The sequence below is a fragment of the Eremomyces bilateralis genome (assembly GCF_010015585.1).
Source record: "Eremomyces bilateralis CBS 781.70 unplaced genomic scaffold P152scaffold_2, whole genome shotgun sequence".
NCBI classification, from domain to species: domain Eukaryota; kingdom Fungi; phylum Ascomycota; class Dothideomycetes; order Eremomycetales; family Eremomycetaceae; genus Eremomyces; species Eremomyces bilateralis.
Window position 1 is genome coordinate 1,206,292 of NW_022985068.1, and position 12,552 is coordinate 1,218,843.

The window sequence follows — 12,552 nt, forward strand, 5'->3', positions numbered from 1 at the left end:
TTTCCAGTGCCAGGCAATCGAGTACCTGTATAACCGCAGAAGATGTGAGGATGAACGCCCTGCAGTTAGAATGAAGTTGAGAAAGGTCAGATGGTGATAATTTCGTCGGCGGGGTTGAAGATGTGTGATATAATAGAAACATGTTCACAACCAAAATGCCATATATCCATCTTTCTAGAACATTGACGGCGAAAATACCCTGGTCGTATTTGGCAAAAAGGCCTTCAACGGAACTGAAAAAACCACTCATATCCGAATTGAGGCAGTCCGCGCTAAACAGGAACTTGGCGTGACAAAGGATCTACCATCCGGATGCCTCACCTTCGGACTGACCACGGAGAGCGCTAATACCTGGAGGGCGAAAAGAAGAGACTGGTACTGGTCCGTTTCGAGGACGATTGAACTCTCTGGATAGACTCAGTCACTCAGATGGACTTTCGTTCACCAAGGAATGCGCATGTTTCCTCGGGAAGAGTAACTGGTTCGAGCGCGTTCGTAAGGGGTAGGACTCCTCCTATTAGGACTTCTTCAGCATCGAGTACCGAGTACCTGAACTTAGTCACACAAAATTTGATTCGTACCTAGAGAGCTTGAGGGGTTTGTCGGGTCAGTCATTAACTAAGTAATATTATTCAGAGACTCACATGCATCCAGAGAATGCGCCTTCCTAAGAACTATATTGATAAGTGCAGCATGACGTATGAAGCAAGGGATGGAGGGAAGGAGCTAAGGAGGGCAGGATAAAGGAAGGGTGTCCTAAAGAGGAATAGCGGGCTTCTTGGTCAGCTGGGCCTTCGCCATGCGAACAATCTCTGCATCTCACCACCAACGACCCTGCACTCGGTGTTGAGTGTTGAGTGCCGACGACACACTTCAAAGTACCAGCTCCGAACGGGCTTGGACTTCCGAATCCCAATTTAAATCGCCAAAAAATTACCACTCGATGGCTTCTATCCCTTATTCGCTCATTTTCAACACCGATTAATCTCTCCTCAAAGCCTGGTCACGCCGGCAATCGCGCCCAAGGGCGATGGATCTGCCAGTGTGTCAATATGGCGCGGCGGGACTGGCGCGTGCCGTCCGCCATGGCACTCTCCCGCTCTGGCGCACGATTGACGCCATTCGCGCAGGAGAGGAAAAGCCCACAGAGCAGGCAGAGTGACCGAACCCGTCCGAGTCGCTCAATTCCACCGTCCACTTTGTTCCTCCGCATATCTGGCCACGCTCGACCCGTAGCTGAACGACCAATTTTTCTTCCATTGTACGCGAGAGATTCCCCAGATGTTTCTGTCTCCCGACGTATACGTTAACCTCGAAACCTCTTCCCGCCCCAGTCCAACTTGACCGTGTCCGCAAGCTCGTCGAGGGCTAGGTCACTCAGCGGAGCTGTCCGTCGAACTTGTCTTTGGAACCATTCATAAGATTGTAGAGAGAATCCGGATCATTACACTGCTTGGAATCATCGTCTTTCGAGTTTCGTCTCATACGACCTCTTGACGCCTCACGGTACGTGACTGGTCTCGTCTCGGAATTTGTTAGCTGGCACACCCCCTCCCAACACTCTGGCCGATTTCTCAGCGACCACCTTATCGATGGCTCGCAAAACATCATTATGGCCGATATACGATGATAGGAAGCTAATGACGTGAATGGCTTTCTAGAATTCCGTAAATTCGATTCCGACCGATTCCACTCCCATACCATCCCCCTCACCACGAGCGACACCAACCACTATGTCACCACGACGCTCGTCTCGAGCACGAGCAACCCAACCGCCTCATCTCGCCCATAACACCAGCACCCACAGCGCCGGGAACAATGGCAATGGCTCGTCGTCCAATTCTGCCACCTCGTCGCTTCGCGCGGAGCGCTCCACCCGCTCCGCCGTCAAGTCGGGGAGCCCTCAGAAGACCGAGGATATCACGCGGTCTGATGATGAGGTCGAGGACGACGAGGCCAGTGAAAACATCAAACGCGAATCCCGACGAAACCGGACCTCGGGACGTCGCAATGGCAACCATGACTCCTACGCCCAAGCGGATGACGACGGTGACATGGACATGGACGAGATCGAAGTCGAGCCGCAGGCCATCGATGAGATAATTGAGGAGGAAGAGACAACGCGGTGCATATGCGAACAACTGGAATACCCTGGCCCGCCGGTCATGGAGGTGGCCGTCACCACCGGGCGGGCCACGAAAGGAAGAATGGGATCGGCCAGTGGTCCAGCCATGGCCGCCATCATCGCCTCAACCGGCGCGGATGCCCAGTTTGTCGGCGAAGAAGCTGGCAGTCTCTTTATTCAGTGCGATTCTTGCAAGGTCTGGCAACACGGTGGGTGTGTCGGGATCATGGAAGAATCGTCCTGTCCCGACGAATATTTTTGCGAGCAGTGCAGACCAGAATACCATCAGCTGGGTAAAAGTACTATTGGGTAAGTCGTCCTTCTGGCAGCGTGATTCCGCTGAGAAGCCATCGAATGGCACGATGAGCCTCTTCCGTCTTTTTCAATCTCTTTCGGTCGTTTGTTTTGGTGAATGTCACGCTGACTTGGTCCATGACACAGTCAAAAATACTCCAAATATCTCCCCGTCGTCGAACCGAATAAGCCTCTACCGAAATCTTCTCGAAAAGTCTCGGCCTCCCAAATCAAAGAAACCGAAGCTCAGGCAGCCAGAGATCGTGAACAGGGCAAATTGAGTGCGCGTAGTAGCGTCGATATCCTCACCAAACGGAGATCGACCATGAATAGTCGCGCCGCATATGACGAGGATGAAGTGCTCCGGAAAGTACTCGAAGAAAGCAAAGGAGACTTGCCGACAGGATCTGAACAAAGACGAGCCAAGCGAGTTCGAGATGATAGCGAAGAGTAAGTTTACTCCAATAAACCTCGGCCACATGTCTCTTCCCAAGAATGGGCCTAACAAGGACAATCAGTGCTAGCAAATCGCCGTCGAAACGAATGCGGACCATGTCCGTGTCCACCGGGCACTCTCGGACTTCGGAATCTGCCGGTATACCCGACTCGGACCAAGAAACACCTCGAGCCTCGAAACACTCCAAGAACGGGAGAGATGTGGGCTCCCGAAATTTGCGGGAAAAGGAGCCTCGGGAAAAAGATAAGGGGCGCCTTGAAGTCGCCAAACGGAGAGGCGGAAGGGGAGAACGGAGGAGAAATGACGGTAAGATGAAGATCAAAGTGTATCCAAACATGTTGGCTAACCCAGCGAAGGCCTCGAGTCGTCCCCCGTCTCATCCACCCCCCAACCCAACTCCTACCCCAACTCCCTCCCTCCCCGCTCCACCCTCCCTGACCCCAACGGCACCCCCACCCGCGACACCTCGACTGCCCTCCCCGACTCCCCCGCCCCCTCCACCTCTGGCGTCCCCCCTCACCCCACCTCCTCCCACAAAAAAGGCGGCCGACCCCCCACCAAACGCCGCCTCGGCCGCAACCAATACACCCGCGACCCCACCGCCAGCGCCGACCACAGCCCCAAACCCGACTTCGCCGACGCCAGCCCCAGCTCCGCCGACGCCTCGGGCGGCCTCCACCCCGACGTCGTCAACGGTGCCACCGCCAAATCCGACAAGCCTGATGGTGCCGTCCAGACCACACAAACCGGGACCGGCAGACGGAAGGGCCGCGAGCGCCACGGGCTGACGGATCTAAGGAAACGCGCGGCGTATATGATGGAGTATATCTCGCGTGTGCAAGTCGACCTCGCACAGCGGCCGGGGGTAAATGGCAATGGCAACGGCAGCGGCAGCGGCAGCGGGACTGGCACCCCGAAGAAAGGCCGACGCGCGGACGAGTCACCTGGGAGCGGTGGCGGCAGCGGAGCGTCGAGCCGCGAGGCGACAGTGAAGGAGGAAGGGAGCGTGGCGGAAACGTTACGGACGATGTTGAGCGGGGGCGGGGAAATGGGGTTATCGACGTTTCAGGGGCTGAGCACGATGGAGATGATGGATGATTTGACGCGGAAGTTGGTGCTATGGCAGCGGGAGTTTGGGAAGTTTGGGGAGAAGTGAGGGTGGGAGGAGTAATGGATTTATGAAGTATGGATAGTAGGTTGAATATATGGATGTTTATGATCATTAGGTGAATGAGTTGAGCATGCGTGACCGAGACCTGCGAATGGGGAGTTGGAGACGAGCTCGATTTGGCGGGAAGTATCTACGGAGTAAATGTGTTGCCCAGTGCATTTCCGTGCTAGAATAGCCTATTCACAGTACTGACCACGTGCCTCGGACAGAGACGTAGGTCAAATGAGGGTTCGCAGGCTGAAGGTATGTCAAGACCGTGAAACATGAAATGAGACTGAGATGCGTTGATGATTGGTTTATGGCTGACAGATAGTATATCAACAGAAGGAGCCCGAATATCAGGACTATGCACCCAGAAGCGCCCGGGTAGGATATCCCACGCTTTCCCACCAATTCCATAACCATGCCATCCCCATAAACTCCATTGATGCACCAAGAACCCCAAAACCACACCCTCCCCTCATACACCCCCATCCCCCTCCCCCCCAATCTGCCGCACCCACTTCATCATCCATCCATTCAACGGCCCCGCAAACCCATGTACCTGGCCCAAATGCTGCAACAACTTATCCTTCCTCACAAATGTCCGCTCCCCCTCCTCCCGCGCCGCACAGTTCAACGCCCGGTGCTCCGTCTCCAAATGCCTCCCCGTCGGTTCTCCCTCCCCACAAAACACACAACACCTCCCCCCTCCTCCTTTTCCTCCTATCCCATCCTCCCCACTCATCTTCCCCATCCTCTCTCCCACCTCCACCACCGCTCCCCCCAACAAACACGTCCACGCCTCCCTCGGCGCATGAATCGACGACACATGCCTCTGCAAGTCGCTCTTCCGCCGAAACCCGGCCCCGCATACCACACAGCGATGTGGCCTCCCCGGGTCCCCCGCGGGCATCTCCCGGCGCACCTGCCACGAGAGCAGCGCGTCGGCGCGCAACGCCGCGGGGATGTCGCCGCTGGAGATGGAGTGGCGGTGCTTGCGGCGGCCGCGGCGGGGGGGGAGGAGCGGAGAGGAGGAGGGGGGAAGGGGGGGGTGCCGCGGGAGGATCATGCTGGGAAGGGAGGGGGTAGAGGAGACTTCGGGGATGGAGGCGAGGGGGGGGTCAAGGGTGAAGGCCGGGGGGGAGGGGATGAAGGCGGGGGGGATGGGGGGTGCGGAGAGGGAGGAGATGATGGTGCTGGTGGAGAGGGAGGAGGGGAGGAGAGGGGGGAAGAGGGGGAGGTCGAGAGGGGGGTTAAACGGGAGGGGGAAGCCCGGGGGGAAGTTGCTGGTGAAGAGGGTGTCGGGGAAGGAGGACGGCCAGGTGGGGTCGGGGTACGTCGTCCGCGGTTGGTAGGGCTGTAGTATATCGTTGAATTGTGGCGCCGAAGACGTCCTGACGATCGGTTTCTGTTGGCCTTGGTCGGGCTGCTGGCCCGTCGGCGGTTCTCCTGCGCTCCTGTTAGTCTCTAGCGCATTTAGATCGCCCCATCGGCAATACCGAGCCATGATCTCCTGCTCCGCGCATTGTTGATATAGGTCTTCACCTGCTGCGCGCTCAACCCCGTCAAGTTCGCCAACGCATCCGCGTTTCCCGGCTTGAGATACGGGTCCTGCTTGTTGATCAGCAGCCACTGATCCAGCAACACGCGCGCGGCGGAGGGAAGTCGGCGTGAGGTCGTCCGGTTCGACGAGCTGGCGTGCGACTCCTGCCCAAGCGACTCCAGATCGTCGTCCAAGGCGTCGGTGGACGTGCTCTCGTTCAGGAACATCGAGGACCCGTCCGCATCTTGCAGCTCGTCATCCTCACCCCACATATCAAACATACCGGGCCTCACGACGGTGCCCCCAAACTCCGAACTGATGAGATCCATCGTTGGCTATCCGTCAGATTTGATACCGTTACATTACGTTCCGACGACGCGGTCATTATATAGCCGCAGCCCATCGTGGTTCGGCGGAAAACTTGGGTTGGCAATTTCTTTCTGCTGGAGATCATTTGCGGAAGGGGACGATGAAAAGGGCGTTGTTGAGGCATGGATGAGTTGTCACGAGGTTGCACAGTTGCGGTGGATGAAGCCCGCTAAGCCCCTTCAGGCAGACCGACGTTCCGAACACGACGATGCGACGGGATCATGGGATGGCAGGAATGTAACTTGACAAATTTGATGATGCGGCTCTCACACTTGCGGTCTGTATGTACGAATTGGAAAGAGTTGAGGTCTGAAATCGAGCCGCTGAGTGGGAATGCATGTGATACGGGGTCAGGAAATCAGAAAGTGTCATGGCACTGATAATAAATCGCTCAATCAATGGTGGTGGGCCGGCAAATGATATGTCACAATAAACGCTAACCTGTGACGCCGTGAGACCGAAATGTCTGGAATGATATGATACGCAGGAGAGGCTTGATTGTTCTAGGGTACTGGAAGCTGTCAGGATAGCGGGTGGTCAATGTCGGGAGCTGCTTAGTCCAACATCGAGGATTTCTCTCGCTATCCATGGTAACCTTGGCCGTATTCGAGATTGAACCAGCCTTTCCAAAAACCGAATGCCACTCATCGTGGTTATGCTAGGGGTTTGAGATACCTCGCCAGGTCTTCGGGGTTGACATCATGACATCGAGGCCATGTCGGGAGACGTTCTCGGTTCAAAGAAATTGTAAAGGGCCCGCCGACCATCCCATCGCTTGATTGCTTCCATGATCTTTCCTGGCGCGTGAACAAGAAAGCTAAGAAGTGCCAGAGTTAGCAGATGCGTGGAACGGCCAGTGGTTCGCCTCAGCATGGATTGCTCAGGGTAATGATGTCGATCGGGGAAGGGGAATAGAAGGGTTGAGATGCGGAGTGGAGGGATAAGGCTGATAACGATAAAAGGAAATCGATCGAGTGATAGAGGTCTGAGGGTCACGGTGCTTTGTGTCCAAGCCTCACAATGAACCTGGAATCGGTGGCGGTCCCGCCATAGTACCCGCATACGCTTGACCTCCGCCTCCGTCATTCCAGGCGTTCCGAATCGGGTTCGATGGAGTATGAGGCAAAGCCCCCGGTGGCATCGTCTCGTCGTACCCGCCGCCTTCGTAGCCGTCATCTTCGAAGAACTCCTCCTCATAGTCCTGCTCCCCCCCTGGAACGGCTTGTGCCGAGCTTCCGCTTCCACTTGCTTGGTGTTCCATGCCATCACCGTGGGTGTGTTTGCCCTGATTCGCATCGACGCCAGCTGCATTGGCATTGGGGTTAGCGCCTTTCCCCTTCTTGCCCTTCTTGCCACGCCTGCCCCTCATACGCGCCTTCTCCAGGAGCCGGCGTTTCTCCTCCATGCGCTTTTGCTCCGCTCGGTCCTTGATTTCGTAGGATCGGATCAAGGCTTCGGGGCGGGTGCCGAAGATGGCCTCGTACTCACAGAACTCACAAATCCACATGTCGCTGGGTGCGGGAGGATTGTGGATATTCTGACCCTCTTGCTTCCTGCGTCGCTCACGTTCGGCTTTGGCGTAATACATGGCTGCGGGGCGCTTGGGGCGAGGTGGTTTCGCTTGAGTCGTTTGGGGAGGGGCTTGATTCGGGTTCGGCGCCGTGTTTGGCGGCGCCGGAGGATCATATGCTGCTTTTCCAGAAGTCATAGGTGGCGCTCGTTGGCCGGGATGCATTGGACGTGCTGCCATTCTGCGTTGATCTTCTGCAGTGTAGGGTTCTTATCCAGAGTGTCAACTGTGAGATAAGGGAAGTTTAGGCAACGCAAGCAGCTTACCTGGCCAGACCACGTTGTTGGAAGTTTCCGATTCGCAAGTAAAAGTGAACTGACTGTTTTTGGGTCCCTGTTTCGTTGCCTCTTGTTGTAGTAGGCTAACGTTCCCGTTTGTTTTAGTCGTGTTGTTTTGCCCGTACTCAGCTGCGTTGGCGATGGCTGCGGAAATAATCCCCTGCTCTGAAGGTGGACGACAAAGTTAGCAACATTTATCACATGAAAGGAATCACTGCCATGCCTTTCTCGTCAACACTCGCCCCGCCACTCCACTCTTTGCGAGTCACTGCATTTGGATTCGCACGGGCATTCGCTCCAGACGTTGATAGACCTAATGGTCTTCGTTCAGAAGGAACCCGACCGTTTCGCCCGTAACGTCCGCGTCCGGCGCCTGAGATCCCTGTCCCCGATGCAGAGGTGGCCGAAGTACCGGAGCCATAGTACTGACCTGTCCCGGAAGATGGGTCGTCGAATTGACTAGCATCCGTACGACTACTCGGCACCGCGACTCCAGGAGCCTCCGCGAGCACGGCGTTGCTATGCGCGCCAGCAGCGCCAGACACTGGAATCTTCCGCTTCTTTTTATTGTTCGTGTTCTCGAAGGACTCGTATCCATCGGCCGAAGACGTTGTCGAACCAGGTGGTGGTGGTGGGTGTGCAGCGGATTGGCCTCGAGGACGTGCAGATCCATTCATCTCCTCCATAGACGCACGATCGATCCGGCCGGTCTTCGCATTATATCGCTTTCCATCCACCCAATATCCGTCATCGACGTCTTCCTCTTCAGCCGGCTTGTGAACATCTGCTGGATGAGCATGCTGATAAGGATGTTCTCCTTCACCTCGATGTGGACCTGCGGAGAAGGGTGGTGATTGACTGTAGGGGAAGCTGAAGAGCGGACCGGTTGCCGGAGGTGCAGGCGGATAGACAATGGACCCAGCCTGTTCTGGGGACAATCGGGAGCGAAGAGGACGCTTTGGTAGCGGTCGAATTGGGCGATCGGGGTAGGTAGCCGAGTGAGGGCTGGGAGACTGCCGTACAGGCACTGGCGTTCTGGCCCATTCGTATACTGCGATACATATCACAAAGGTTAACAGGAGACTCACACCGGCAGCGATGAGGGAGGCGAGGAGTCGGGTCTTGAGCGAAAGGCCGTCCTCAACTTGGGCATCTCCACCGTCCTCGGCCATGCTGTCGATCAAGCGGTCTAGGCCGCAACGCAGAAAAAGAAGGAGTTGGAGCGATGGTGGTGAGTGAGTTTGCGAGGAAGCGGCGTAAATGCAGGAAAATCGCGAGAAGTAGGAGAGAAGTGGGAGAGCGAGAAGGTAAGAAGACGAACCAGAATTGACAGCAGCCATCGTTTCACGTTGTGTAAGTGACATCCAACTTCTTCAGGATTTCTTCCTCACGCCGTTGATCCTTTCCACTCAGCTGCTGTGAGGTGGTATTATTTCTCCTTCCAATATCCAACACGCAGACACGACGGCCAGGCAACGCCAGATCACCCGCCAGTCAACAATCGAGGTACCCTGGGCCGGTATCCCAAAGCCAAATCCTTCTAACCGATATCTGATATGGATTTATAATGAACTGGCCGTTTTGGGCAGCGAAAGGAGGTCGTCGTACCGAGATCCGGACACGGCGAATGCAGGAATGAGCACACTTCGCAGGCGCTGTATCCAAGGTCCACACGGTTCGGATATATACCAACACTGGGGGAACCAATGCTGGGAAGAGGGCGTTGAAGAAATAACGTTGGAGATGATGTATGCGATGGGCCACAGGTAACCAAGTACGTGGTGGTAGGAATGGATGGAGTTGCCATTGTGCTGAATAAGTCGATTTGGTGAGTTTTGGTGTCTTGGCCCGAAGCCCCACTCCTACACGTGCCCTGTGCTCTGACAGTAATTTCTGGACAATTTCTTAACCTCCCCTAACTCAGGAGTGCTTCATAGTTCATCATGACGGCCGTATGTATTTCCCATCATGCTGGATATATTCGTTTGGTTATGGCAAAGTCTCTTTTGATGTTGTTGCATTGCTCTTCGAGTTATATCTTCCTTCGTATTGTGTTCATGGAATCTAGGTTGAATAGGAGGTCCGCGCGATTCAAGAGTCAAGACACGCCAGGTCTCCGTCCTAATGCATTTCAAAATGACAGGTCCAATGACAGGGAGACACATTCTAAATGATACATAAACTAATGACCTCGCTTCTGTCCATAGGAACTGGTTTCTCCTTGCTAGACTCTTGATTTCAGTTTAGAGTTTATCCGTAACCTCGCAAATGCCGCAAAACCCGCTGCCCCGAATGCCAGTGTACCAGCATAGAACATCGCCGGACGATAGGCTTTGATGCCCTCGTCTGTTCCACCGTATGCAGCTAACAAATATCCAGCGATAGGAGCACCCTAAATCCGATTAGAAGCCGGGAATCCCAATATTTTGAAGAGCTTACCATCAAATATCCAGCCGTCCATCCGGTCACAACCATGCCCATCACGAGAGACACTCGAGCCGATCCGAATACGTTTCCGACAACCGTTGGCATGGTCGAAAAGAACCCTCCATTGCTGGCTCCATTGAGGACCACGAACACCGCCATCGGCGCCAACGTCGTACTGACGGGCCACAGCGCGAGCATGCTCAACGCACTCCCCACGAGCGAGAGGATGAGCGTATTGAGAGGGCCGATCCGGTCGGTTGCAAGACCACAGCCGACTCTCCCAGCCGCAGAAGCCAGGTTGAATCCCGCGACCAGACCGGCTCCCGTCTTGGTGCTAAACCCAAGTGAGCGGCTATAGAGGGGCAGGAAAAACGGCGGGACGAAGAGAGGGAACGTCCCGATGGCACTAGCGATGAAGATCATCGAGAAGCGGAAATCCCGGAACATACGCCTGTAAATATCAGCATCAGTCCGTCCAGATGCCAGTCCACATACCAGTCCACGAATTCCGCAATCGGAGTCAACGCTCTATCCTTAATCAGCCACGCCGCCGGCAATCCCGTCGCCCAGATCAGACACCCCACCACCCGAAACGTCCATGCCGTCCCAACCCTCTGAATTAACGCCTCGATCACAAACGACATCACCGCTCCCCCAACCCCACCCCCTGCAAACACCAGCCCGTTCGCCAACCCCCTCTTCCCCACGAAATACTGCGCCGGCGCCGTCGCCACCACCATAAAACCTAACGACGTCCCCAACCCAAACCCCACCCCCATCGTCGCAAACAGTCCTCCCACCTCTCGCATCGCCCACCCGCTCAGCACCTGCGCGCCCCCCATCATCCCCACCGACACCAGCGCCGTCGTCCGCGTCCCCATCCGCTGCATCAGCCGGCTCGCGAACACCGACGTCGCCGCCATGCATGCGGGGCTGAGGGATCCGACGAACGAGAGTGTCGAGGGGGAGGAGAGACCGGAGGTGACCAGCGCGTCTTGGATGATCCCCCAGCAGTACGAGGTGCCGATCACCCAGAAGGTGAGGATCGCGCAGCCGAGGACGACGTACCACCCGGGTCCACCGTCGGGAGGAGCGGTAGCGGGGGGCCGGGAGGGGGGGTCGTCGAGGGGGTGGGAGGGGGAGGTGAGCCGGAGGTGATGCGAAGGGGGAACAGTCTCGAGCGAGATGGTGGTGGTGACGGTTTGGGTTGTAGATGCCATTGTAGACTGAGTATGGTGATTTATGACTAGAAATGTAGAATTAAGAATATGACACTCCTATTGCGGAGAACCGTTTCAAGACGTGGAAGTGAGATAAACTTTGACAGACTTGAAGATCGGGAAAGGTATTTGGATATGTCTCCGTCAGAGAAGCTGTCGCACTTGATAATCCAGATCGTTCAATCAAAGCCCACGGAATATTTATCCGGCGGAAGTATGTCTACCGAGCTGAAATCATGGCGGTGGCAATGGCTTACATGCAGTGCGTTCGATGCAGTCAGGAGCCAGCTTATCTTTGAAACCTGCGAATTTGCGGGATCATTGCCGGTAGGGAATGATACTACTGTATGTCCTTTGGTCGCCAAAGCCACCACCTTGGCGTCGAGCCGATCGTCGCCGTGGTAAGCGGGCGGGGTATGCACTATGCAGTCAAGTGGCTTCTTGAACCAAATAATAGTTAGTTAGTTAGTTAGAATGTAAGTTAACTTAAGTTAAGTTAGTTAACTGGGACTTAGGTAACTAGTAACTAGTAGTTATGTGCATCGTCACTCAGCATAGAAACACTCAGGAAACCTTTATCATACTCTCCATCCGGACATCAGACTAGATGGTCGATCTAATAACTAGTTAGTTACACAGGGAACTAACTATTATAACATTCATTGGGCCGGGGCCGCTTATGCTCCAATATCTCTCTATTCCAATGCCAACATTCTTGCCAAAACGCTTTAGTGGTGACGCTACAAAAGGGGCCGAGAAACAGAGTAGAACCTCTATCTCCTATCAAGACCGCTCTCCCTCATCGCTTCTCACAAGTCCAGCCATGCAACACCCCCAAGACGCCAGCATTAATTCCGAGATCGTGCTGCGGAAATTAAACATCTGCGGATGTAATGTCGTACGGGAAGACCATCACGGAATGACCCGCATTGTGCGCCGGAGAAGCGGGAGCAAAGACATTGGGATAGAGACCATCCTCGCGCTCCGATTCGGTGGATGGTGGGGGTACCTATGATAGGGACATCTCCAAAGTGAACCTATGGATGCGCCAGCCTTCGACCCAAAGCGCTCTCGTCCGCTGGGCCTGGGACGAGGGAGAACAGAACCGGATCGAGC

General features: G+C 55.3%; 5 protein-coding genes across 5 annotated transcripts; 2 read left to right on the plus strand and 3 right to left on the minus strand.

Annotated features, from left to right (window-relative positions):
* Positions 1-1,733: 1,733 nt before the first annotated feature.
* On the plus strand, positions 1,734-4,032 carry P152DRAFT_446085 (uncharacterized protein; the record flags this gene model as incomplete). The annotated part of the gene is made up of 4 exons (XM_033677898.1): positions 1,734-2,434; positions 2,567-2,869; positions 2,938-3,182; positions 3,233-4,032. 4 exons carry the CDS (start codon positions 1,734-1,736, stop codon positions 4,030-4,032), a joined length of 2,049 nt encoding a protein of 682 aa, XP_033538060.1.
* A 427-nt stretch (positions 4,033-4,459) lies between these two features.
* Positions 4,460-4,972, plus strand: P152DRAFT_454698 (uncharacterized protein; the record flags this gene model as incomplete). The annotated part of the gene is made up of 1 exon (XM_033678639.1): positions 4,460-4,972. A coding segment is annotated over exon 1 (373 nt), but the record flags the coding sequence as incomplete, so codon positions are not given.
* Positions 4,973-6,244: 1,272 nt separating this feature from the next.
* Positions 6,245-7,874, minus strand: P152DRAFT_122698 (uncharacterized protein). Its single transcript, XM_033673717.1, has 4 exons — positions 7,778-7,874; positions 7,049-7,705; positions 6,506-6,978; positions 6,245-6,452 (listed from the first exon to the last, which is right to left on the minus strand). The coding sequence occupies exons 2-3, from the start codon at positions 7,689-7,691 to the stop codon at positions 6,641-6,643; spliced, it is 981 nt and encodes a 326-aa protein (XP_033538062.1). The 5' UTR covers positions 7,692-7,705; positions 7,778-7,874; the 3' UTR covers positions 6,245-6,452; positions 6,506-6,640.
* Positions 7,875-7,986: 112 nt separating this feature from the next.
* Positions 7,987-8,961, minus strand: P152DRAFT_446088 (uncharacterized protein; the record flags this gene model as incomplete). The annotated part of the gene is made up of 2 exons (XM_033677899.1): positions 7,987-8,840; positions 8,880-8,961. The coding sequence occupies 2 exons, from the start codon at positions 8,959-8,961 to the stop codon at positions 7,987-7,989; spliced, it is 936 nt and encodes a 311-aa protein (XP_033538063.1).
* An 873-nt stretch (positions 8,962-9,834) lies between these two features.
* P152DRAFT_454701 (MFS general substrate transporter) lies at positions 9,835-10,663 on the minus strand (the record flags this gene model as incomplete). The annotated part of the gene is made up of 2 exons (XM_033678640.1): positions 9,835-10,181; positions 10,229-10,663. The coding sequence occupies 2 exons, from the start codon at positions 10,661-10,663 to the stop codon at positions 10,014-10,016; spliced, it is 603 nt and encodes a 200-aa protein (XP_033538064.1). The 3' UTR covers positions 9,835-10,013.
* Positions 10,664-12,552: the final 1,889 nt, after the last annotated feature.

Excerpts from the sequence above, each read along its gene's own strand:
- P152DRAFT_122698 (XM_033673717.1), bottom strand. The coding sequence starts at position 7,691 with ATGGCAGCACGTCCAATGCATCCCGGCCAACGAGCGCCACCTATGACT. Across the intron at positions 6,979-7,048 it reads TTTGCCTCATACTCCATCGA|ACCGATTCCAGGTTCATTGT; the intron begins ACCCGATTCGGA and ends GGCGGGACCGCC.